Raw genomic sequence first — 25,991 nt, forward strand, 5'->3', positions numbered from 1 at the left:
AGGATATACAGTGTGAATAAATACATAATACAATATTAGGAAAATACTATACAGTAGGTATGTTCTATGAAAATATGACAGTAGGTATGTACTATGAACAATATATACAGATGGCTATATACTATAATGTACAGGTGGGTACGAACAGATAATAAACAGTGGTGCAAGTGGTTTAAGTGTGCATAAATTATAGACATTAGCAATTTAAGTTGCATTGCAATAGTTAATGCAGAAATCGTATTCGTAAGCGACGAATAGGATAAAATAATAAAGAAAAACAATTTGAATGTATTCTTCATTTAGCCTATAGAAAACAACAGATTTAAATGGAAAAATGTTGTGTTGAAATGGCATGAACAATTTGGTGAATATGATAAAGTATTGCCAATATTGTTTTGACATTGTGCACGTGTAGCTTTGTTTCCCCACAAAATTCTCAAACTGAAATGCGTCTGGACGTTTTTACTTTGAGTAACCATGCTGTTTACTTGAAATGTAAATAGAGCAAATTTTAACAGTGTTTTACTTTACTTGTTTATTAAACAACTGTTGAGGATGTAATGAAACAGGGTGCATCATTATACACGTCACCATGAACGTTTTGATCAATCGTCAGCAGACCTTTAAATGATGCCTGCAGAAGAAGGTTGACAATGGCGCCACCTAATGGTATTACAGCATTGAAGTGATTATAAACGCGTTACTAAACAAATACGTTATTTGTGTGTTAGCGAACGACACGACGAGTAAAAATACGGTAATTATAATAAACAAATCCGCGATAAGGTAAGGCAGAATTCCGTGGATTATAACGGGAACGTGCCATATAACCAGCGCAGATGAGGCGTAAGCTTCGGGGCGTCGTCTTGGCCTGACCGGGACCAATCGGAATTCTCCTCGATACTTTGTAAACAACACAGTTACACGCTGTATGGAAACTTTACTACGAGATGCTGCCGTTTGACGACGACTGCCAAACACAACTCAATCCGGTAAGATGCATGTTGAGAAATATTTTGAGCTTCTGTATGAGTCAAATATTTGTTCACGTCGATGTTAGGAGCACTTTTCTCACCTCTAGACATCGAGCGCAACTTCAATGTTTGGCAGACATCCGGGACGTTTGTCTTTAAAAAGATTGTGTGCACTGTTACAAACTTGCATGTCACACGACGACTAGTTTAGTAGTGTAACAAATATAAACACTTGTTGACTATAAATAGTCATTCGAGCTCGCGTTTATTATTATTTTAAAGAATGAACGTAAACAGATCCTATCGTAAGTGATGCACTCTTGCGCAATTGAGCCCCTGGGGTTTCTTCGCAGAAGTGGGCGGCATTTCATTTCTTTCCTTAGTATTTATTATTTTAATATCATATTGTTTGTCTCACAGTGTAGGGGTTTTGGTCACTTTTTCATGGCGCTGGTTTGGGTATGTCTCCAAATGGTACAGTATCATTTAGTGATGAGGTTTTCATCATTTTATCAGATTTAAGTTTTGTGCCATGGAAAATTCTTGAGACATTACTATATTTAAACCAGATCAGATGTTCTTAAATAATCTTCCAGATTTCGCCTCCTCTTGGCACAAAATGGTGAGCATATAACCATTTTTTTGGAGAGCACAGGTGGCAAACAGTGTACACTCTTTTAGCTAGTGTGCGATTATATATAGCAGTCATTTTTCCATGTTGTCATTCAAGGTTTAATTGAGATCTTTGTGTTGTTGTTCATTTATGCCCAAAAGAGTTGTTTACTATCATAATAATATTCAGAGGATGCAAGTGCACGGTCAGGTTCACATCAATGGATGGTGGTATGAAATGCATTTAATAACTTCACACAATTCTCTCAAATCTATATGTTTGAATGTATTTGTTTGCTATTCAATGACACGTGAAGCTGTTTTTGCATAAATGTATGTAAAAATACTACTGCAACCTGAAAACAAAATAGAAAATGCCCCAGCAGAGTTCCGTTTTTCTGTAATTGCAAAAAGGTAAGGGGCAGGTGCTAGACAAGAAATTGTGCTAGAACACAGGATGTGGGTACGCCGTTCATTTTACAGCCTCGGTTCTGCACACACAGTATTCATCCAGAGTTCTGTCTCCTGAGGAGGAAGAGGAGGAGGAGGAGGGAGGATGGTTGCGGAGGATTGTAGCTTCCTGCAAGGGGGTGTGATCAGGAACACAATGTCTTCTCTGACTGCCGAGATGAGATGGAGCCAGGTCTCTTTGTCAGTCAGAGAACAGGTCATTTTGTCCCAGTAACACATATCTGGAAGTCATGACAGATTTAAAGGGATAGTTCACCCAAACTACAATTCTGACATAATTTATTCACTGTCATGTTGGTCAAAACCTCTGTGACTCTTTGTCCTGTGAAACACAAAAGAAGATGAGAAATGTCTTTGTGGTTTTGTGTCTGTAAAAGGAAAGTCAGTGGGGGCCGAAGTTTGGTTACCAACGATCTTCAAAATATCTTCTTTTTTGTTCTGCAGGAGAAAATTTGAAGGTGAATAAATATTATATTAAATAAATGACTATATACAAAATATTTTGGGGTTTGTTGCTATATGAATATACTTAAGTATATCAAAGGTGAGTAATAAAATCCTATCAAAATATGAAAAATCTATATCAGAAACACTCTTCTATGTTTAAGATCAAAATGGCTGATTGCTTCGTGTGGCTGTTACAGTTGAGTGCTCTCCTACGCATGCTGTCACCTGCTGTGGTTCTTCTGAGAAATGACATTGTTGACTTGCTAGTACTTCTAAGCTTACTGTTTCAGTTAGGAAGAGCTGAGCAAAAACGGCAAGGACTGGGAGTTTTATCTTGCTAGATGTGTGTCTAGTTGTAGACTAGACAAGTTCCTACTTTACCAACCCATAAAAAAAAAAACTTATTTCAGAGAGAGAAGAAAAGGCATAATCGTGATTTCACACACACATAAAAGTCATCAACTTACAAAGTGTTAAACCAACAGAGAATCTAGTCGACTCATTATGGTAGTAAAAATGTTCACTCAACATACATGTGTGCATTGTATACTCAGGGTATGTCCTTTGTTTTTCTTTGTTGTGCTCTTGAACCGGATGTGACGGTTGTTGTCATATAAGCAGCTGTTTGCGGGTGTTGATAGCACGCATCTGGGTCAGCTTGACGTCATCGTTTCCTTTCATATTGTAATGAAAACAAAGAAACGTTAGCTTGGAATTTACCAAATGCAAACTAATGAAAGGTCAGAATTTATATATTACATTACATTAAATGATAGGCCTATATTATATTGATCTATTCTGTGAAGGGCCTTTGTCACAGCCGTGACCATTAGAGACCGAAATCATCAGTGATGAGAATAATAATTTTAACCGTTTTACTTTTGGGGTCATGAACACTGAAATATGAGTTATTCATTATGGTAAATGCTCTTCATTTCCAGTTAGACTCAGATTTAAATAATTCCTGGGAATTTTTCTTATGACAAAGAATGTACAGTTTAACTACATAACAAGAAAATACAATGATAAAATGTGGCTGGAAACAGATGCGTTTGCATATTTATGATTTTATCAGGCATCTTGTACATAACATTTACAGTATGGAGCTACTCTTTCCGCTCACTGTATTAAAGTAAGTGTATTTATGTCAATGAATTCATATTTTTGTATATAACATATAATAGAGTATACAGTATAATATATTACTATTTAACGGTATGTGTTTGGTAATATTATCATTTTGTTTACTTCTATAATCTACTAACGATATTTCTCCCCAATTTGAAATAAAACTTATTGTTTCTATTTGCATTGATTTGCAGAAAATATAAACTGAACATAAAAAATCTAAATAACAGAAGAAGTTTCTCTATATTTTCAAATGCTGCAAAGAAATAATTATTTATTTTTGTTTTAATAATTTTTTTAAATGTATATACACTTTTAAGCAATAAAACAGGAATATGTGTACATGTATGTAGGAAAAGTTCTAAAAGATATTTGTAATGTGATAACTTTTGTTGATTTAGTTGAAATTTAACAGACACTGGAATGGCCACAATACATCTAGACATGCTGATTAATTGAACATTTGGAATTGATTCTGCGGCTATATTTATATTGTTCTTACTGTTGTTGTTTGAGTAAAAACAGTGGTAGTTCAGCATATTAAGCTTTAGATTGTTCAGATAACAGTTGCAATCCTAGAATACAATTTGAGCATCAGTTCTCCTCTCAATGACCACAGGGTGGCAGCAACTCCCCGCTTTATGGACCGTCATTCTGTCTTTCAGAGAGGGATTTTCCCCTGATCATTGAGAAGCTTAGTTCGTGATATTTAATACTTGCTTTGGCAGAAGCTGCATTGTCACAATCACTGCTAGTCGAGTCTAGTAGATGCTTTGTTCTGTCACATTAAAAAGGAGCAGCCAGTACATTACCTACACTGTCCCACACTACCTACCTGTAATGTGATGTAACCAAACCTGCTTGTGTCTATGTTAAAAATGATGAATAGGGACATGCATGAGGAAAACACAGTTTGAACTCAGGCTGCAGCCGATGTGAACTCTTTTATAAACACTGCTTTACCTGTAAACCCCGCTAGTTGCTGTTTGATATAGAGGGAGGTTTGTATCTTAGAAGCTGTTAATGTGAATGCAGCTTGGGAATACATATGTGTATATACAGTAGATTTTCTTTCTCAGACTGACACACATATGTAAATATACGGCAGGAATCAGCTACATGTCTCTTCAATTTCCTTTTTGAGCGGACTGCTCTTCATTTGCTCAACTGGGCTAGAAGTCTCTCCATTCTATTTTGTTTTATTAACATTAATATTTATTGTCACAGCATAGGACATGCACTTAATTTCTCCACCAAGTGATATCTGCCGATACCGATTCTCATTCGCAATTAGGTGGAATGCATATTTTTTTTCTGACGCTTTAATATTAGCAATTTTACATATCTAATTCATGCGTGGGCAACTAATAACACACCAAAGACACAGAAAAATATATTCGCACTATATAACCCCTTTAATTAACGTGTTGTCAAAGTTGACAAGCACTATTTTTTATTGGTTAGACCCGGAGGGGCGCAAGGGTGGGGTCGCAAGATGATTACCAGACATTCTTTTTTTATTATTCGAAATGGCGTATGTGATGTTAATCAATAAGTGTGACAAAATATACAAATATTAGTTAAGTTAAAAATAAAATCAGACAAATAACAGCCATCAGCCTTAGGAATTTCCTCCCCCTCGATCATGACCCCTGAGGTGATTACGTCACAATAACGACATTAGCTTTAAATTAGGTGCAACGCGTTCATTTACAGCACCACGTTAAACATTCTTATGTGTCGAAATGAAACGTTGCTTAATATCGACCAAAGACAACGCAGGGAGGCCAGCGGAGGAGGGCGGAGAAGCACCACAATTTCAAGGTGCCATCGTCCTCTGCTATCAAAAAAGGCACATCCATATGCACGGTTTTATGAAATTCGACAATCTGTAGTAATACTTCATAGTTTATGTATAAGAACAAGTTAAGTAATGAGTAAATAACTATAAAATAATATTGTGTTAGACTGTGCTCTTTGGTGTTGTCATTATGCACGTTTGGGTAGAATATGTGCATGTGCGCAATTGAGCACAACGTTTGTACACTTTAACCTCCTCACTGGCAATGTTATTTTGGGGGTCACAGGCTGAAAAGTTTGGGAATCCCTGGTTTAGATATTTGCAAAACAAGGAAATCACGAAATATGGAGATACAAGGTTTCTGAAGGACAGCAGCGGTATATACTGTAAAGACTTTTAATATTGATCATCAGACTGGTGATTTTTCTTAACATTTTTTAAATAGAGAAGCACAAATTGAAATATATTGACACCTAGTGGATTGCAGTCTTGCCAGGCGTCCGAAATCGCCTACTTCCATACTATATAGTCATTAGTAGTATGTCCTAATCCTCAGTATGCACAAAACAGTAGTTGAGAAATTCCCGGATGGTCTACTGCTTCCGCAGGGATTTGTAAGTGTTCATCAGATGCACACCTCTCTATCCCATGATGCAACGGGAGCTGAGCAACGGCCAAATTTCAAATTTTAATCAAATAAAAATTGTGGAAAACTTCAAAGCAGGTGTCTGTTTTTTACGTCCAAGTACAGATTAACGAATTTCTCGTGAATAAATTATGTTTGTACCGACGCCTTGGTACAGGTTGATGTTTGCTTTTTGAAAATTTCCGATAGAATCACACTAACTCATCAAATCTGAAGACTGGCACTGACTTTCTGCTACAAATCCAGACTGAAAATCTGGACAAAATATGACAAACGTCTTGAAGTGTTTTAAAGCCTTAAGGGGCTGTGGCCGAGTGTTCTGCCCCAAGTTGAGCAATTTTCAACTCTGGACACCCGGTCGAACCCCGGCGCTCATCGTGGGAAACGCAGCGTTCCATTGGAAGAAAAACACACGGCGTACGCCGGCAGAAACGCCTCGGTGGACACAGCCCATTACTCACGCTTTTTTTAGCTTGTCCTTCTCTCTCATCACTCCGCATTTCACTGTAGTTCCAGTTCCTCCACAAACAAACTGTAAATCCTGACATCACTGCCTCTCTCAGTCCTCACCACAGACCATGTCTGACGACGATGACGTGCTAAAAGGCTGCTTTTGTGTGGCGAGAGGCTTGTTGCAGAAAGACGCTTTTCACTGTACTATGCAAGAAATGATCGCAGAACTGGTCTGGGAAGCACAAAGTGCACACTGCTGAATAATTGGGCTGGATTTTTTGGAAGTTTTGAAGTCTGCGTCGAATCCATGGTGCGAGATGAGCTAATGGAGGTTGAGAAGCTCCGATTCAGTAAAGCTGAAATGGAGCAAGGCCTTTAACACTCAATAAGTTGTGTACATTTCCCCTGAAACAAGCACTAAATCAATCCATCTGTGAGGGGGAACCGCAAGCAACTTTTCAGTCAAATCCAGGCCACTCATTTAAAAAAAAATCTCCATCTCTGTTTTTTCTGTTATGAGGGATCTGCCAGGCTGTTTGTCACTATTGTTGCAGCCCAGTTTCTGAAGGCTACATCTGTTACGTGATGTTCTCATTCAGCCATGTAAAGTAATGACCTCATAATGTGAATAAGCACAATTCCATCGATTTATCAGCCGGGTGAGGCCAATAGGAATCTTGCTGTCACCCATTTTTCCTGACGAACCGGCCAATCAGCTGCATTCGCTTCATGATGTCATCATTTTTTGCCCCTACGTGGTTCTATTTACATACTACATTCCTCCACTAGTAGAAGGTGTACGGCAGCATCTGCAGGTACCCCTACCAATCTCGAACCCCCAGACCATCAACGCTTACGGGGAACAACCACAGCCTTTGTTGGCCACCCCGTGGATCTCACACACAGTTAATATAGACTTTTCCCACTGCCTCTGCCAAGAGTCTGAAGTCATTTAATGAAGTGGCGCTGAGTTTGGAAGGAACCAGTGTGTTTCTCGGCACTGACAGAATGGAAAAAGCGGGCGCTGTGTGTGCAACGCGGGGCCCTGATAGCTAGTCACCTCCGCGGCGGTGAACACAAGACTGCCATTGAGAGTCCAGAGTCTCAGATTTACCTCTGACACATCCCCATACTGACTGTCATAGAGATACGCACGCTTGGTTGCGTGCACGTAGATGACTTGTGAGGCAGGGGTGGGTTCCCTCCTTATCTTGATGGATCTGTTATTCAAGACTGACAGTAACTTATTTCAGGTGGCCCTCAAGTGCTAAACACTTAATATGTCTTTGACATGGTTGTTGATCAAGCGTCACTGTCTTTTAAGTTCGTTAACAGCTTTTCCATGTCTCTCGATCTACTTGTTTGGTGTTGGACTAGCAGCTTTATTAAAATTGCTATCAAAATAAATCTGTCATAATTTATTCACCCTCGTGTGGTTCAAAACCTACGTATTTTTTGGTTACCAACATTCTTCAAAATATCTTCTGTTGTGTTCTGCAGAAGAAAGAAAGTCATACAGGCATCCTAAACAAACACGGCCCAGTCTCGTTGGCAAAACGTTTGATATAGGGCTTGTCAGTTTAACATCCGATAAATAACGGCCGTCTAAAGAAACAGAAATTTGCATCGCTAATTTCTACTTAGTTCCCCAGCTCCCATTCATTTATCAAACAGTTTGTTCACAGATTGCTTCCTCTTGGGCTTTCCTGTCACGCAGCTGTTTGGTCGCGAACCCCCCTCCCATCCACAGCAGAACCGTTCAAGTGTCATCTTCCTCCTGTTTGATTCACAGGCCTCATCCGCTTCGCCCTCTCACAGCCTCACACTGCTCGCTATTCTCTCGAACCATCGAAGGGCCGGCATCACACCGACCCAGTGTGCGTCGTTCACAGAGAGCCTTGTTTTCATGGAGGCTGTGGGCCTTCCCATAAATCCCCACACAATGTGGTTTTGTCCGGGGTTCGGATTTTGACAGCAGGGCATGGGTCCATTCGTCGCATCTGCAGGGCTTCTGTCGCTCAGACTCCACGTGTCTGTGCAAATTTGATGGGGCTAATGTCCAACCCTAGCAGAAATGAAGCTATTCACCCTGCTTAGTTCAGCTGTGTGTAACTGTGCTTAGGTTCTGCGCTTCCATACTCAAATGAAGCCTTTGTGTATATTATTGCTTCTCATGCTAACTTGTCTTCTTTTTATCTTCCTTTGTGTTCCACATTAGTAATTCATATACAAGTTTTGATTGACATGAGGCTAAATACAGTAAATGATGACAGAACTTAAATTTTGGGGTGAACGATCCCTTTAACAATTTTGAGCAAGTTTGCATGAGAAGCAATAATACAGACAAAGGCTTCATTTGAGTATGGAAGCACAGAACCTAAGCACAGTTACAGATTTCTGACAAGCGTGCATTTTAAGATCCACATTCTTTGTGCCAGTTATCAAATGCCTGCCTTATAACCGTTGACTTATTTTTGTAAAATCTCATTTAACAGACATTCTATCCAAAGCAAGTCTGTAATAAGTGAAGAAAGCTATCTGTTAGCATTGCCATCCATCTTAATGGCAAGTCTGGCTGGAGCTGAACTAGACGGAATTACGTAGTTTGAAATCTGTCGTAAACTGTGACCTAAACAACAGCTGTCAGGGAAATTAGCTTGTTGCCTCTTTAAGACAGGTGGACACCAGTGACCTATTCGTGTTTATTTAATTCATCTACACAACTATTATACTATTAAAATCTCAAACATCTTAGATTTTAATTAAAACAATTTACACGACAGTAGTACTATAGACGATTTAGTCCGATGCATGCGCCTGGCCTGAAGTTAACTTCTGGTCTGTGTTTGGTTATAATATAACAATTTATTTTATTAATATTCATATTAATTAATATGAATATTTTATATTAAATTAATTGTGTTATATTAAATTAAAACGACTCAACAGTTATGTATTCTTTGTGGAGGTCTACTGGATTTCTATTGGATAAAGGAAATGTGCAGGATTTGCAATGTGCAGTTTACCTGTGGTGCCTAAATTGGCTTTTTATCATGGTATTATTTTGTTACTTTCTATATAATTAATGTTATTTATAATTCTTTAATTATTTAACCTCCTATTTGGTGTAAAGTTTGTTTGAGCATTTGTTTGGAAATGCGTAGATGTGTAAGCATGAATGTTTCCGTGATCTAAAAACCCCAAATGTCTGCAATAATGTAACGTATTGCATTTTCGTAATTTACATTAACACAAACATCGGGCAGAGGTAGATTTGACTACACGATAATAAAATGTTAGTGAATTCAACGTTGCTTCCAAAAGAAAATGTTTAAATCTGAAACGCAGCATATTTTAAATGGGATATACGATAAACATATGCCGCCAGAAAAGCATGCGTGGGTCTAAACGAAGACCTTAAACCATTTCTGCAGTGATCAGAGAGGTCTTTGTTTGTGTTTTTTTCCAGAAAGACATTGCTAGAGATGGATGACCACAGGTAATATGTGTATATGCTTTTGGTAAATGCTGGAAAAGGTGATTGATGCATACATATTGCCTCATGTCAAAGAGGCTTTGAAAGAAGAGTATATGAGATTTTCTATGACCTGATGTTGAAGACCTTAGAACAAGTCAACGTTTGTCTCTAAAATTGTTGGTTGTCTTGTGTTGTATTGCAAGATGGTAGGGATTTTATTGGTGAGTGACAAGTAGGAGGAATCTAACACTTCCCTTGAATGGGTTCAAATGTCTGTACTTTATGCACATTGAATAGCAGCATCATCTACAAGCTCTTCTTTGTTTTTGCTATTATATAATGTGTATTTTATACAAACTGTGTAGGAGTTTTCAAAGACGAATGCTTGAGAAATGTAAAGAAAAGGAAGTGTATCGGCTTTCATCGTTTAAATCACGCTCTTTAAGTGCCCACATCTTTGACTTGTGAACAGTCAACTGAAGTATCTCCAGAGAAGGTGACCGCCTTCAGTTCAGAACTCTGTTGATCTCCCCGGAGAGGCCCCCGTCGCTGCCTGATACACACCAAGATGGTGCGTATGACCGGCGAGAAAGAAATACAAAGTGTGCTCAGAGTGTGGCGGTTCACCAGTTTGGTGGTCTTCATCTGTAAGATGTTAATTAGTACAGAATGCAGTCTACAGTTCCACTGCCAGCTTCCTTGAAAAGAGGTTGAGAGAGGACGGAGAGATATAGAGAGAGAGATGAAGGGGAGGGTATAAAGCTAAGAGTTGAGTGCCTGCCAAGAGTAAGGAATTTGCAATGGGTTTAAAGAGAGATTCCACATGCCTGTGCGGAGCGTGGAGCCTTGCTCTGATGGGTTCGGACCCGGTTCACCAGAGTTGACTGCACAAAGCGTTCACTTTACTCCAAAAGCGTCAGAACATCGACGTAGACATTTCGACTCCTAACATCACCCATTAATTCTGGAGCTGTAAGTGACATGTGACTTCATTGGGGTTGCAGTAAAATGACGATGCTGATGGCACCAAAAGGACGCATACAGTCCCAAGCGATTATAATGAGTTGTGATGTGTAAGATGCAGACGTAGTATAATTGTTTGTGATTTAGGTCACGTCTTTTTAAGGTTAGTAACACCACGTGATGGTCATATTTGCAACACTTCAGGGTCGCTATTTCAGTCATGCAATACCAAGTCCTATCTATTTTAATGGAGAAAACTGATATCTTTTAAAAACGCTCACTAAGATCACAATAAAACAACATTTCTCACTGAATCCCAGTTCACATTACCAGCGCCGGAGCGACATAGTCTCATCGAAGAAACCCATTCTTTTGCCCTGGGATTTTGTGTCCATAAAATAGAAGTAAATGGGTCCCAGTGCTGTTCGTTAAACAAATTTCTTCAAAATGTCTTATTTTGGGTTCAACGGAAGAAAGTCATACAGATTTGAAATGACAAGAATGTGAGTAAATGATGACAGAATTCAAATTTATCAGTGAACTATAACTTTAAGCCTAAATTGCGGTAAAAAAACGTTAGACTATGCACGATCGCTTCCGCTTTTTGTCTCAGTTACAATTACAGTTACGCTCAATATCATCTGGAACATGTGTAGCGTCCATAGAGAACAATGATGTTTTCACTCAAGATGCACATAGGATTACGGTCAACGACTTTAGTCAAATTATCCAAACATTACATCATACATCGACAACCAAACAGGGTAAAGACTTAAGGGATACTTCACGCAAAAATGAAAATTCTGCCAACATTTACTCACCTTCGAGTTGTTCCAAATCTGCATAAATGTTTTTGTGTATCTGATGAACACAGAGAAAGATATTTGGAAGAATGCTTATAACCAAACAGATTTTTCCCCCATTGACTACCATAGCAGAAAAAAAATACAATGGTAGTCAAAAGTGCCCCATAACTGTTTGCTGTCCTACATTTGAGCCTTCAATCACAGAGTCACTCAACAATGCTCCGCTGTAGTGCTGTCAAGTCGCTGAAACCTTTTTTTTTACTTTTTTTGTTTAAAGCTTAGTGACAAATTATCTGAGCCCCCCAAAAAAGCGGGAGTGGGTAAGCAGTACGAGATTTTAGCGGACATACGTCATCACCCTGGGTGCATACAGTCTATTCCATCCAACTGTACACAAAGGTTGCACAGAGCCTCCCGCAGAAATTTTACGATTGGTTTGTTGTACTGGAAGGCGGGCTTTCCTTGCTAGAGTGGCTGTACTGAACATTGCATTTTCCCCCGTTTATAGAAATCTTGTGACATATACATCTAGTTTTAGAATATGGGGCTAATTTTTGATAGCAGTAAAGACACCTTTTAGCCCCTTTTGTAATTTTATTGTTATTTGTCATGTTTATTTTTTCAAACATTTTCTTGCATATCTAACTACGTTTTGGAAAAGCTGCTTTTCAACAATTTACATTGAATTTAATTTAAAGTTGGCATGCAAAATATTATTTTCCATATTGTGACATATATCCTATGAAAGCAGCTTCTAAAATTAGAGATAATTTAGGGCGGGACTTGATTTCCAACATCGACAACTGATTGGATCATTGGAAGTTGGGCCTTGCTAACAAAATGGAGAGCATTTGAATGCAAGTTTGCTGTCAATTGTGGAGGATTATTCCTCAACAGATTCACCATCGACGTGCTCCCATGAAAAAGCTCCACCCTCGCCCATTCCTCATGACAGGAAGTGATGAGAAGTCGTTTCGATGGAGGGGATGGTCAATGTTTTGATTAAAGGTTGTAAGGGCACAGATTATTCACAAAAAACAGTACAATATACCTTAAAAAATATAATATTTTAATTTTATGCCGTCTTTAAAACCGGTAGTTACAGCCCCTGCTGGTAGGGTCATTTTAACCATCCAAACATTGGCCCTTTGGCCAAACCATGTGATGATGCCTCCGGTAAGTGGCGCGTTAGTCACGTGAGCATGTGACCGACCCAGATCGCACACAGTTAAATGCACAAAACAACTACGCTCCCTCCCAACTCGTGAAGTCACTCGCGCCAAGTGAATGCACCCACCACCAGCTAGAGGAAATTAAAAGCATCTCTCACGTGTGGACGCGGGACGTTCACCGCTGGAGTCTGGCCTTATTTAGAGCTCTCTCGTTTTTCTCTCGTGTGCATGTGAGAGGGTCTCTCACGATGCTGAAGGGTGATTTCATTGCCGGCGAAGATATTACTCCAGTCCCTGCCTATTACACTCTATTTAAACAGTTTCTGGAGGGTGTGCTTCTTTAACTGAGGCCCCGACGGAGCCGCTTCAGACCGACTCGCTTGTTTTAACTGCAGTGTGTTTGGAAAACATTGGGCCTCGTGGCTTTGCTCTCGCTCTCTCTAATCCTGAAGATATAAATGACTCCTGGCAGACAGACAAAGGAGTCTGCTTATACTTAAAGGCCATATAAGCTTTTATCGAAAGAAGGCATTTACACACACGCAGTCTTACCCCGGTGGCTTCTCTCAAACAGAGCGAAATGAACCGACATTTGGCAGGGCGTATTTAGAATTTGAAAGGATCTTATATGAGCACCTCTGCTTATACGAGAACCTCTACCACCCTAAGCCCGCTACACTGAGATAGGGTCAAAAGACTTGAAATGGACATTATCATCATTATTTACATACCCTCTTGCCTTTTTTAAACCTGTTTGACTTTCTTTCTTCTGCAGAACACTAAAGAAGATATTTTGAAGAACGTTGGTATCCAAACAACATTGGAAACCATTAACTTTCACTGAGACATTTCTCAAAATATCTTATTTTTTGTTGCACAGAAGAGTCATACACAAGTTCTAAAGCACATGAGGATAAATGATGACGGAATTTTTATTTTTGGGCGATCGCTATCGTTTCATTGTTCTACCTCTTGCAAAATGTCTACAAAAAGAGAACCAAAACACAGGCCAAACAAAGCTAAATGTTCTTAAATTGTCTAGTTTCCTTCCATCGCGGGTCATTTTTGGCCACTGCTGCCCAGTAACAATGTAGTGAGAAACTGTGCAGATGTCATATCACATGACATCAACACCCACTCCTGTACGCACTCACATGTCAATGACAATTTCGAAAAGATTTGTCTTTGAAATTCTGCAGACAGGTCCCATATGCAAACTCACAGCTTTATCGCCTCCCTAACATAAAAAATCAGTCAATGCACATCATCAAAAGCCTAGATACTGACACTATTTTTGACAACTTTGCTGAACACGCATGCTGAACATGTTCACTTGACGAAAGCCTGTCGTCATTTATGGATAGTCAAGTATCCAAAGAAATGATCATTTTAAACAGATGTTTTAGTGTGTGAGGTAAAATTTCTGGTCTCTCCAGAGAAAGGTTTTTCGTAAACTTTGACATTTCCCGGACGGTGTTTTTGTGTTGTACCAGTTACTAGGCAAAGCTATATGATTCTTGGATAGGGCACGTGAAGTTAAATTACTAAATGGTTTGTGTCAAGCCGTGTTTCTGTGAATATGCTGACTAGAACCCCATTCTTTCAGATCCCATTGTGTTTATAAGCATTAAATGAGCAGTGATCGTTTTGAAACCAAAAATGAAAATTCTGTTATCGTTTTCTCACCCTAATGTAATTTCAAACCTATGCGACTTTCTTTCTTCTGAAGAACATAAATGAAGATATTTGGAAGAATGGTGGTAAACGAACAATGGCGGTGATCAATTACTTGCATTTGTTTTTGTGTCAATACAATAGAAATGAATGGGTGCCACCGTTGTTCGGATGGCAAAATTTGGGATATCATCATGTCTGTACCACAAATGTTGAGCTCTATAATCATATGTGCAATAATTCATCTCAGTATCTGAAGGTAGAATTCATACTACCTGTAATACCAAAAGCAACATTTTCCAGAGTGATGAAAACTCTGACTGCATAACTATTGGTCCAGCTGTTTTCATTTGTCAGGATGCCTGTTTCTCCACCGTCCACATATGTCAGTGTTGAATTTTCTCAGTGAAACGCTGCCCAGTTATTGCCATAGAGAGCTGAGTCCCACCCAAACACTAACCTGGTGGTGACAGGACAGGCAGATCTTCTCACCTTGTCCTCTCCCAAGGGGGAAACATCTCGCTCTCACGAGTAAAGCACAGACGCAGTTTGTCTGGTGTAAATCTCTCCTAATGCACGTTGGCAGAGAGACGATTTCTTGCCCCTCTTTTTTCAACTTTGCTGCTGTCTTTCAGAGCTCCTCAGAAAACCTCTGATGTGTAGCTGGGTTTCTTTTGTCTGCGTGTAGTGCACTAGGCTAACGAAATGTCAAACTATGTTACCAACAACTTAGATTAGCAATTTAACAGGCTTCTGCGTCTTCTGCAGATCTAAATTAAAGATGATTGTGTGTTTAGATAACTCCATAGTTATAAACCGAGGGAACTAATCATTTTGGTAAATGTGAATGTGATTTGATGTTTTAGTTTGGCATAAGTCCAATTCCTTTACATAAGGAGGGTGTGTTTTATGACCTGTACTGCAGTCAGCCACCAGGGGGCGATCAAATTGCAACGGAGGATGATTTCTGATTTTGATGTGGTGCAGCATCAGGCAGTCCCGCCCACTCTGAAATCTCATTGGACCAAAAACCCCAGTTCACATATCACTGTAAAAAAAAGTAAAACAATTCGGGCAGCTGGGGCACCAAAAATATGTTGTAAAGTAAAATGACATTCTTTTACGCTCAAGTTGTAAATTTGCGGTTCGCTTCTGTAATAATTTTTACAGTATTTCAAAAAGAATGAAACAATCGTTTTTTAACAGTGTATCATTTCATAGTTTTTTACAGTGTATTATTTTGTCCCTTCATTCAACATTTCCCTATCAGAAATGACTGGGTAACTAAAACTTCACATGTCATGGTGTTAACTTTCTTGAAGTCTTGTACTTGACAGGTGGTGCCATCAAAACCAGATTGTTAATTATAGTCTAGTCTTAATCTGTGGGAAGATGTGCTGGAAAATCTCTGACCTCACTGCCAGTATTGTCCATTAGGTCAATTACTTGGGACTTTGCAGAGTGTCAGGGTCAAACGCTAGCTCACTGACATCTGTTTAAGTACACCATAAACACGAATTCCCTCTGGAGATGTGCATGTCATTTGGTAGAGTGTTGTGGTTTAAACGCTGTGTGCCCCCATCACAAAAATGTCACACGTCGTGAGAGCATCATTGTCACTTCTGTAAATGTTGTATTTTTGGAAGAGGTGTATGAACTTTGTGGCCAGGGAGTTGCAGAAACGCGCCGTGAACCGTTGCTATATCTCCCACCCTTTGGGTGAGGCATGGAACTCCGTGAAATATCACCTGTGTTCCATCCAGCGCATAGCTAGCATGCTTTCCCACTTAGCCGCTGGTAACATTTTTGTAGGGAGCGTGGTGCTGATCTTGCTGCTTTCCTAAGTTTACATGTTCAAATATGCTAACAGAGTCCTGGCTTGACCTTCTAGAGCCTCATAACAGAATGGTTATTGTCTGACTGTTCAAACAAGCAGTTTCACTTTGAAGTTGAATGCTATTATTTTATTAAAACAGAATCAAATTATGGCTTTGTTTAGACTGGGGATTTGCGAGACTAATCGACTAGTCCAGGGGTCGGCAACCCGTGGCTCTCGAGCCGCATGTGGCTCTTCTGCCCCCCTGCTGTGGCTCCCTGCTACTTTATAAGGCCCGGTGTTTTATGCCTGGTATTAAGATGCGTTTTGGTCGAACGAATCACAAGTGGACAAAAGAGGCACATACCCGTTTACAACTGCTGCTGCAATCCGTCTTTTTTCTACTTTTCTACAAGAAATATCTGACCTGTGTTATAGTCATTCAAAGGGTACATATATTTTGCGGCTCCAGACAAATTTTATTTGGTGGTAGATTGCCCAAAAGGGCTCTTTTGGTCTCAAAGGTTGCCGACTCCTGGACTAGTCATTAAGGGCCTATTTACATTGTCCCAATCGAACCGTGCCCGGGCGCGCTTGACCCCTAAAGCCTGGTTCGATTGACTGGTGTGAGTGCTCACTAGGGTGCGGTTGAGAGCAACCGGACTAAATGTGAGTATGCCCTTAAACGGTAATCTCCCACTAGTCGACATTGAAAACAACAGTCGATTACGTGAAAGAATTATACAAAATGTTATAATTTAAATGACTTTCGTTTTAATGTTTCCTTTAAAAACAAGATGAGCACTTGAAAGACGAGTTGTGGGGGTTTTGAAGGAGGAAACGGGTAGGTTTTAAGCAAACTATGTCATATCAAAGTTGCCGTGCGTAACTATAGTGTATTGGGTTTTTATTGACTCGATGTGAAAAATGCAGACAGAAGCGTGGAATCCAGGCACAAAATAACAAAGTTAAAGCTATACAGAGTTATGTTAACAATTACTTGATAATAAATATCAATATTTGAATCTTTAAAATGCATGAAGGACGGATTGACGTTATTTGACGGCGTCAACAAATGCAGAAATATGAATGATCATAACGTAAGAAAAGTGGAACACATATGCCTGTTTTAGCTACAATAATTGGATATGAACAGTTTGATTAATAGCCTACATCCATTAATCTTTCAAATGTATTACATGGGACCCAGGCAAAGTGTTTGATCCGCTTCTGGGCCATTCTTAGTTTGAGACTATAGTCGACTACACCGTTAAAAAACTTTCCCTAGTTTAGACAAACATCAAAAATCCAATGCAAATACATCTCATTCTCTCTTTCCACATTAACAGCAACTGTCAGATGTAGTAACGTGAAAGTCTCTTGGCCTCTAAGGATTGCATGATTACTGTAGCAACAGATGGATGTCGAATTCACTGTCTGAATAAACTGACCTGATTGTATCCCATGCAAAATGACAGTGCGGTCAGTTGATCATTAGGATCTAAAGAGCATTTGAAAACCGGATTTGCATGCTGTGTGAACACAGCTTATATGTTACATTTCTAGCACTTAATGGTTAATCAAAGCAAAATGGAGCATGTTGGGCCACAGGCATTGTAAAAGCATCTTTCTAAATAGTTTAACGTTGGCAATTTAGTGTTTTAGTCTCCAGGCTTTTCAGTCACACCCCCAGTTGGAATGCATTTATCTTAGTCATAATTCATGATCATATGTCTCTAATTAATCCAGTTGACACATTTAAGTTGTAGAAAAAAAGAAACAAGCAATAAAACAGTAATGATTCTTTTTTTCTTTGTCTTAACGCTGTTTGGCTCCAGACGAACAACAAATCATTTCATGGCGGTCTACGTCATTCGGTTACATTAACTCTACGGTGGTGAATGTTTGGCTTCATTTAACTCTTTGAATTAAGTTATATATTTCCATTACAGCCAGCAATTTTGGGTTTCTCTACATCCAAGAGTGCATATGTAGCTGCTTAATTTCACCCTGCATTCGCCTTATTGTGCCAGTGCATGCAGAACAGGGCTTGCTTCAATCACATGTTTGGCTGCAGTTCCAGATGAAAATGAACCATTCTTTTGATTTTCATCTCATGAGAATATCACCCATGTATTCATGCTTAAGACTTCTTACACATGACTGTTACAGTTCCTTCAGTTGGATGCTGCGTTAGCGCTAATTCAAAGAAAATGACTAGTCATTCCTGGAATCATGGCGTCATAGTTTTTTTCTTTTGACAGACATGCGTTTTTAATTCAGTCGTTATTTAAAGTCTCTATTTCAGTCTTTTTTTATTAAAAAAGAGTAACAATTAAGTTGATAATAACGTCCAAAAAGACTGCTTCCGATTTGTTGACACAGTATACGAGAGCGATTCGGGAAATCTACACAAATTTCCTTAACTTGTTGTTTTGAGTGTTTCCTGCAAATCGTGACTTTGTTATGGGTTAATAAATAGTCATTTTTACTAGCAAGGTTAAATAGTGTGCAGGACTTTTTTCTCTTCCAGATGTTTGGCTCTGCCGTCATTTAATGCACCTATGATGATGCAGGTTGCCAGATTATATGTTCTTAAAAACCTAAGTTTTATAACTACGTATAGGGATGTACAGTTTATTATAATGATTCGCAATTGTCAATTCCAAATTTTAGCTTCTCAGCGAATACAAAAAAAACATAGTTTTCTATTTAGCAAGGTTTCACGGTGAAGTTTTATTTTGAATTTTTTAGTTTAATTTAAGTTTAAAATGAAATAATAAAAATTTTCGGCTGTTTTTAAAAGTCAGTGAGTAATTATGTTAAATGTTTGTGATCTCCGTACTGGCCAGAATAATTGTGATTACAAATATTGTTGTAATCAAGCAGACCTACTATATAGCTATTTTTATATTTCTGAACCAGTAGTTGGCGCTGTGACGATATTGTAATTATGATTTGTTATGTGCTACTGAAATAATGGCATATAGCGAAATGTTAGCTTCTACATATTCTGAATAGACAGTTAGGAGGATACAGATTAGTAGTTATAACTGGCAAAGTTGGCGTTCGTTTTCAAAATTGTGGCGTTGAGTTTATATATAGGGAAGCAGCACTTGCATTATATTCACAAACTGCATGTATTTCATTAAACCTTTTTTTATATGGTTTAAGAAAAGAGTGGTACAGTAGTTTACGCAGTCCAAATCACAGATTTTGTTTAGATGTACCATTACTACAGTACAATCCACAAAAGCTTCAACTGCTATCTATTGTTCATTCACTGCTGTCTAATTGTCCGTCATCATACCATAGAGCTTTGTTCTCAAATGCGTTGAATAAACGTCTGAAGCGCAATAGGGCTTGGCTTTGGAGCAGATGGAGATATGGCTTCCTGTTACATAATTCCCTCTATTATAAATTTTGACTTCATTTGGGGTTTCCTGTATGCACACAGGCTCTTGCACACTTCCCCACTCGGGATGGAGGGTAGGCCTGCAAGAAGACCGTGGCTTCGGCGTTGTCAAAGCAGACCGAGATCAGCTTCCCAGCTGCTTCCTTCCCTCCCCTGAATCCTCTCATCTCTCCCTCTCGTCATTTCCCTCTGGCCAGACATAGCTATCTTGTCCATACTAGCTTTCTCAGAAACAGGGAATCGGGGCCCCATCAGCAGGCCAGCTGTCGTCTTGACGCATTCTCTGTTTCTCTCTCTAGACCGGACCAGTTGAACCTTTTAAAATAAGACAGAATCTCTTTCTCTCTCTCTTTTTATTTCTCACCCCCTCCTATTTTTCTTTTCGGGAAGTATGTTAAGTCACTTGCAGACACGCAAGTCTAAAACACACGCTTGTCAGTGGGGTACAGAAGACTTTGGATGCTTGCTGTGGCGTGTAAAACTTACTTTTAGCTTTTTTGGAGCGCTCCCTTTGCGTTACCATAAAGCTGTCAGCTGTTGGAACAGCGGGATATACCGAGCCGAACGGCTTGCAAGTTCCACATTTTTCTTATTCCAGTCGTCGCTGTTCCAGTAAACGGAACAGCTAGAAGTCAGAATCCGTGCTGTATTGAAGGAATGCATACAGCATACAAACGCACCAGTTGGGTTCAGTTTCTTGGATTCTTCTGTTATGCATTTACAGCACAATGCACAAGAGGGCACTCTGGTGGCTTTTTGCCTCACACGTTGTAAAAACCCCATTGTGACTAAATCTATTGGCATTTTAGAGACATCCGGCTGCTTAGCATGATCAAAGCTCAATACATATTTTAAGTTTCTTATTGCACAGAAATGCGCTAAGGGATACACATTTACTGACTCAGTATATCAGTACAGTAAATTAAAACCATGTAAATTCAAAATTGGAGTTTTGTGACTTTCGACAGTGTATGTGTATCTAACTTTCAGAACATTCATATGATTGTGATATTTCACATTTAACACATGCACACATTTAATATTTACAGTCTTTCTTAACCGGTGTGACAGAAATTGATGACACATCCTGCACTCGCTCAACTTTTTTCTATCCAATTAAATACTTTGTAGAATGGCAATGCCTACCATGAACTTGCATTAGCCAACAGCAAGTAAACTAAAGATTACTGGCCATTTAAAACAAGGGATCAACCCTTGGATAAGTCCCAAACCCCAAATACTGTTTCAATGGTAATAACATAAACTCAACAAAAGATCTTGTCGACATGAACTGGTCTATGAACGTGTGACTCTCTCTGACGGAACTGTACGGCTGAAGGCCACGCATAGCAAGGCTGCACTTTCCCATGCGTGTCCTCCTAACGTGCTGAATTCTAGGACTTTTGCCAGCCTTGTACGTTCAACCACCCTGTTTTCCACTGAATGGCATACCAAGCAGGAGAGACCTGTTTTTTTCAGTGTAATCAGTTGAGTTTATCAGGAGTTAAAGCGCTACAATCCTCTGTTGTAATGCCTGGCATTCTTAACGTACAGCTCAGCCACCACGAGTTGCCTTATCGGCTATGATCAACCTCATTCTTTTATGCCCTCGATGAGCTTTCGTGGGAAAAAAGACACTGAATAGGTGCCAAGCTCTTTGAACATCTGCCCTCACTGATTTAGGGCACCCAAGTGAATGCGTGATACATTTCCAAGTATGAGTTTGAGCACGCACTTTAGCAATGTGTGAACTACGTTTTTAAAATGTTGTAGTCTGTGGGTTATAGTATTCACATAAAACTAAAACCTTGAAATCTTTTAAACGGACTATAGTTGGACATCAATTACTCACTATGATGTTATTTTATTTTAAAAATGACTAGGTATGTCTTCAACTGTGATCATGCAGTGCATGTGTTTGCACGCTTTCCCGGACAAAATTTCTGCCAATTCGAGACAATACATGTTTCTTAGCCGGAAACATTCCATTGACAGCAAACACCCGGGATTCACAGGACCTCTGGTCAATTATATACAGTCATACTGAATTCCATTGAGGACAGTGCTCTGAATACACGCAGTCATTGACTAGGGGCTTCCCTGCATGTTAGACAGCCTTAACTCTCATTGCAGTTGACTCCGTGTCGCAAGCATATTTAATAAAGGGAATTTATTATTATGGTAAGGAAATGTACAGTTAGAGGATGCATCTACTCAAGTGTGACATACAGGTCCATGCAGTTTGAATGTGGGATGCAATACCTGCTTCATCCTTTAGAGGGAACTGCTGCATTCACAATATCGGGCAGTAGAAGGTAAATAATGACTGTATGCATCACAAGGGCCACTGTGTAGGAGTGAAGAGTTGCTGTTTTAGGGTGATGCTACGGTCATAATTTTCATTTCTTATATTTAGAAATAAGCTAATTCCTCACTTGAAAATAATCTTGGAAATAATTTGGGAAAGTTTAACCATATGTAACAGTAATATGTCTTATAAGTATATATATGTATTTTAAGTTTTTTATTTAGTAAGTTATACAGTGTAAAAATATCACGCTGAAAGACGAATACAATCTTTTTGGGGGGGTTTCCATAGATACTGATATCAAACAGCCCACCGTACAATAACAACTGAGAAAGCCGAGTGACTCAGAACATTTGAAAGTGCAGATGTAAATAATTGAACTGTTCGCATTAATCTTTAGGAAAAGTCTATTTTGAGAAGCCATATGGCGTGGCATATTTAACACCTGCCTCCTAATTTTTTTCATGTATATGCGATTCACTTTCCATATGTGTCATCAGTTTGTTCAATGTTCATCACATTGTTCTAGAATCACCAAACAGGCTAATTGCTGATTTCTTTTGTTGGGAAAGCTGCTTAATGGCATTGTTTGAGACTGTAGCGTTGTTGGGAAATTTGAATGGGATTGGATCACTGTATTTTAGCTGGGGTCTCTCGCAGGTGTGATGCCATCTGGGCCCCAACCGTTGAACCAACTTCCCGGGCAAAGGGGCCCTGTGCTTACTACACTCAATGCGATCTGTCGCTCTCTCGACTGCCGCTCTGTCTCTTTCGTCTGTACTCAATCGCATGTTTTTCATTGTTAAAGTGACTTTTTGTTGTTTGTGTGTAAAGCAGGATGTTTGCTCAAACGAATCTGAATAGTTTTGCAATGCTATTTGCTTGCTGGATGAGGAGTTTTTTTTAAAGGGATAGTTTACCCAAAAACAAAAATGCTTTTATTTTTATTCACCCTAATGTAATTCCAAACCTGTATGACTTTTTATACATTTGTGAAACACAAAGAGATTTCGAAGAACGATGGTAACCAAACAGCATTGGACTTTGATTGTATTGACAGAGACATTTCTCAAATGATCTTCTTTTGTGTTTCACAGAACAAAGTATTATATACTGTACAGGTTTACAACATACAGTAAGTGTAAATAAATTATGACCGATGTTTTATTAATGTTGGTGAATATTATTTAATCTGGTCCTTATCGATGAATATGTGCTTTCTTGTGACTAAGATATTGAAACCATCCTACCCTTACAAATGGTCACCTACTATGTAAATTCTCTCACGTTGTCATTTGTATCTGCTGTTGTTACTACAGCCTGTTGCAAATGTTAAATTACGTTCCTGACATGCATAGAAGCTTCCTACCATTAACCACACATTTCACTAGAACACATATGGTCAAGTTTTAACCTCATTTGTGCTGCTGTTTCCAGAGCTTAACACATGAATACTTGGAAGGTTGCTATAGAAAGTATAAAATAAAACATCACATGGGTCTGTGTGAACTGGCAAAGTTGATTTATGTATAGGAAACGTTTGACTGGATAAGTGACACGTGTCAATCTTATATCCTAGTCAGTTTGTTTAATTTAGGTTCATCAAAAAGATCATTTGTGAAAACATCCCATGTGTGTAGATCTCAGGCTATCTTCTGTTGTAATGCAATAAAAGCAAATGCAATGTATTAAATGGAGATTTCCTGCTTGACTCTTTATGTGCTTCACTCTCAAGAGGGTTAAACCAAAAGCATCTTGCTCGCTCGCACGTCCGGTTCTCTGCACTTTTTCTTTTCCAAACCAGGCTTCTCAGAATTTGAGGCAGTTGCTACGATTTTATCACACGTTTGTTTCCTCCTCTGTTGTGTCAATATCGATGGGTGGCGAACCAAATACAGCACAATAGACTGAACAGCTGACGTGCCACCACAAATGTCATACCTCCAAAAGAACTGCACTCATGAATAAGCAGTTTGTTGTCCTGCATGTGGCAGTAAACATTAGCTTTAACCAGTTGATGTTGATAACAAGATGGCACTTAATAGGGATGATTAGCGGCACTTTTTACAGGTGGGCACAAACTAGAGACTGAAACTGGTCAAGTGAAATAATAAAATGTCAGTGAAAGGAGATGCGTAGCTCTTAAGAGATTCATGATGTTTCAATTCAATACGTTTTTCATTTTGTTACCAAAATTTGGGATATACGTGTAAGTGCAGTTGAAAAACAACCAATTAATATCAGGTTGTATATCTGCTGCATTTGTTTTTGTCAATTGATTTGATTATTAATTATTAATTGTTAATGTATATGTATATCATTTTATATTATTCATATTTAAAACATAAAATAGCGCAAGAGAGATTTATCTTGATTGATAGTTTTTTTATTGTCGCACAATTGTGACAGAGAGACAAATGTAGCCCAAAAACGTTCACGAGTAGTGAAATTGCTGGTTTTTAATCATTTTAAAAAGTTAACAATATTAAAATATTGTCTTTTAATATAATACATTTTGTTTAAATTGTTAGACACAGCCAGAAGCTTTCAATTTAAGTCAAGACTTAAGTCACAGTTTTAAGAGGGTAGTGGGTGTACAGACATTTAATTTGATTATTGAATTAAAATATTATTTATTTACAGTTCGCCTTAACAATTTGTATTGTTCTTTGTGATTACATCTATTACAGTAATTTGTGTAATCGAATTAAAAAGATGGAAACACTATACAGTGAAACATTATACAGGAAATGGTTTATAGACAACAAGATTGGCGGGGGGGTTCCTGTCAGACTTTTTAATAGGAAGTCACGTGACTTTTATATCGTCTATGTTACATGGTGAATTACACCTATTTTCGCAAGAGTGGTTATAGAGGACAGAAACAAATGTATCTCTTAAATGATCAAATAATGAATGAATTGAGGATTTGAATTATCTGTTTATCACATTCTGTAATAAAGTGTTTTTATATTATAAAAGATAATCTCTCTACTATTCCTCATTTAAATGATGAGCTCAAATAATCAATTCAATTATTTCTTGTGTATTTGATAAGCTATTAGGATAAATAATAATTTTTTCAAATGATTAAGAGTGATTAATTGCATCCAGAATAAAAGTTTGTGTTTACATAATATATGTCGGTGTACTCTGCATATTAATTTTGTAATTTAGATAAACAACTTAGCCTGACATTATTACCTGTACATTATTCATTAAAGTCATATTTCTTGTATTCATTCCTTCTTATATGAAAGACAAAGGTTAAATCTTGAAAATATGAAAGTTATGTTTTGATAAAATAATTGAGTAATACAAAACGGTATATATCTTCTGATTTTACGTTCTTTATCTCTTCTCTTTTTAATAGCACAATTCTGGAACTATAGAGACCCTTAACAATTCCCATATAACACTGTCAGTATTGCAGGTTTTGCCAACACATCTCTAGACTACCTTCCTTAGATTAGTCTCCTATCCCCAGGCATCATTCAGCCATTGTATTGGCAAAAGAGACCCCAAAGAACAGCCGATAGTGTATGTGAACATGAGTTTTTCATGTAGCTCAGTGGTAAGAGCATTGCGTTAACAACGCAAGGTTGTGGGGATTGTAGATACCTATGTAAAATGTATAGGATAATGCAATGTAAGTCGCTTTGGATAAAAGCGTCTGCCAAATGCCTTAATGTAAATGTGAATGACATTTGAGCAGGATTTACCTGGGATTCAAACCCAGAATTGTTTTCTGAACTTAATATTTTATTTAGCTATATCAAACAAAAGATTTGTGTAGAAATAAAATTAATGTAAATTGCCATTTGAAG

The 25,991-nt window shown here is 38.5% G+C and overlaps 1 protein-coding gene across 2 annotated transcripts in view; it reads left to right on the top strand.

The window, feature by feature from the left end:
* Nucleotides 1-860: 860 nt before the first annotated feature.
* Nucleotides 861-25,991, top strand: part of ccnd2a (cyclin D2, a) — a 122,405-nt gene continuing 97,274 nt past the window's right edge. Inside the window, exon 1 of one of the 2 annotated variants that reach the window (XM_079449697.1) lies at nt 861-992. Coding sequence is in view for 1 of the 2 variants with exons in the window: in XM_079449698.1 (XP_079305824.1) it covers nt 951-992 (42 nt within the window). In the remaining variant the exon portion in view is untranslated. The remainder of the gene's footprint in view (nt 993-25,991) is intronic. The other variant, XM_079449698.1, reaches the window with a different exon arrangement.

This window comes from Barbatula barbatula (genome assembly GCF_947034865.1).
Source record: "Barbatula barbatula genome assembly, chromosome: 25".
Classification (NCBI taxonomy): Eukaryota; Metazoa; Chordata; class Actinopteri; order Cypriniformes; family Nemacheilidae; genus Barbatula; species Barbatula barbatula.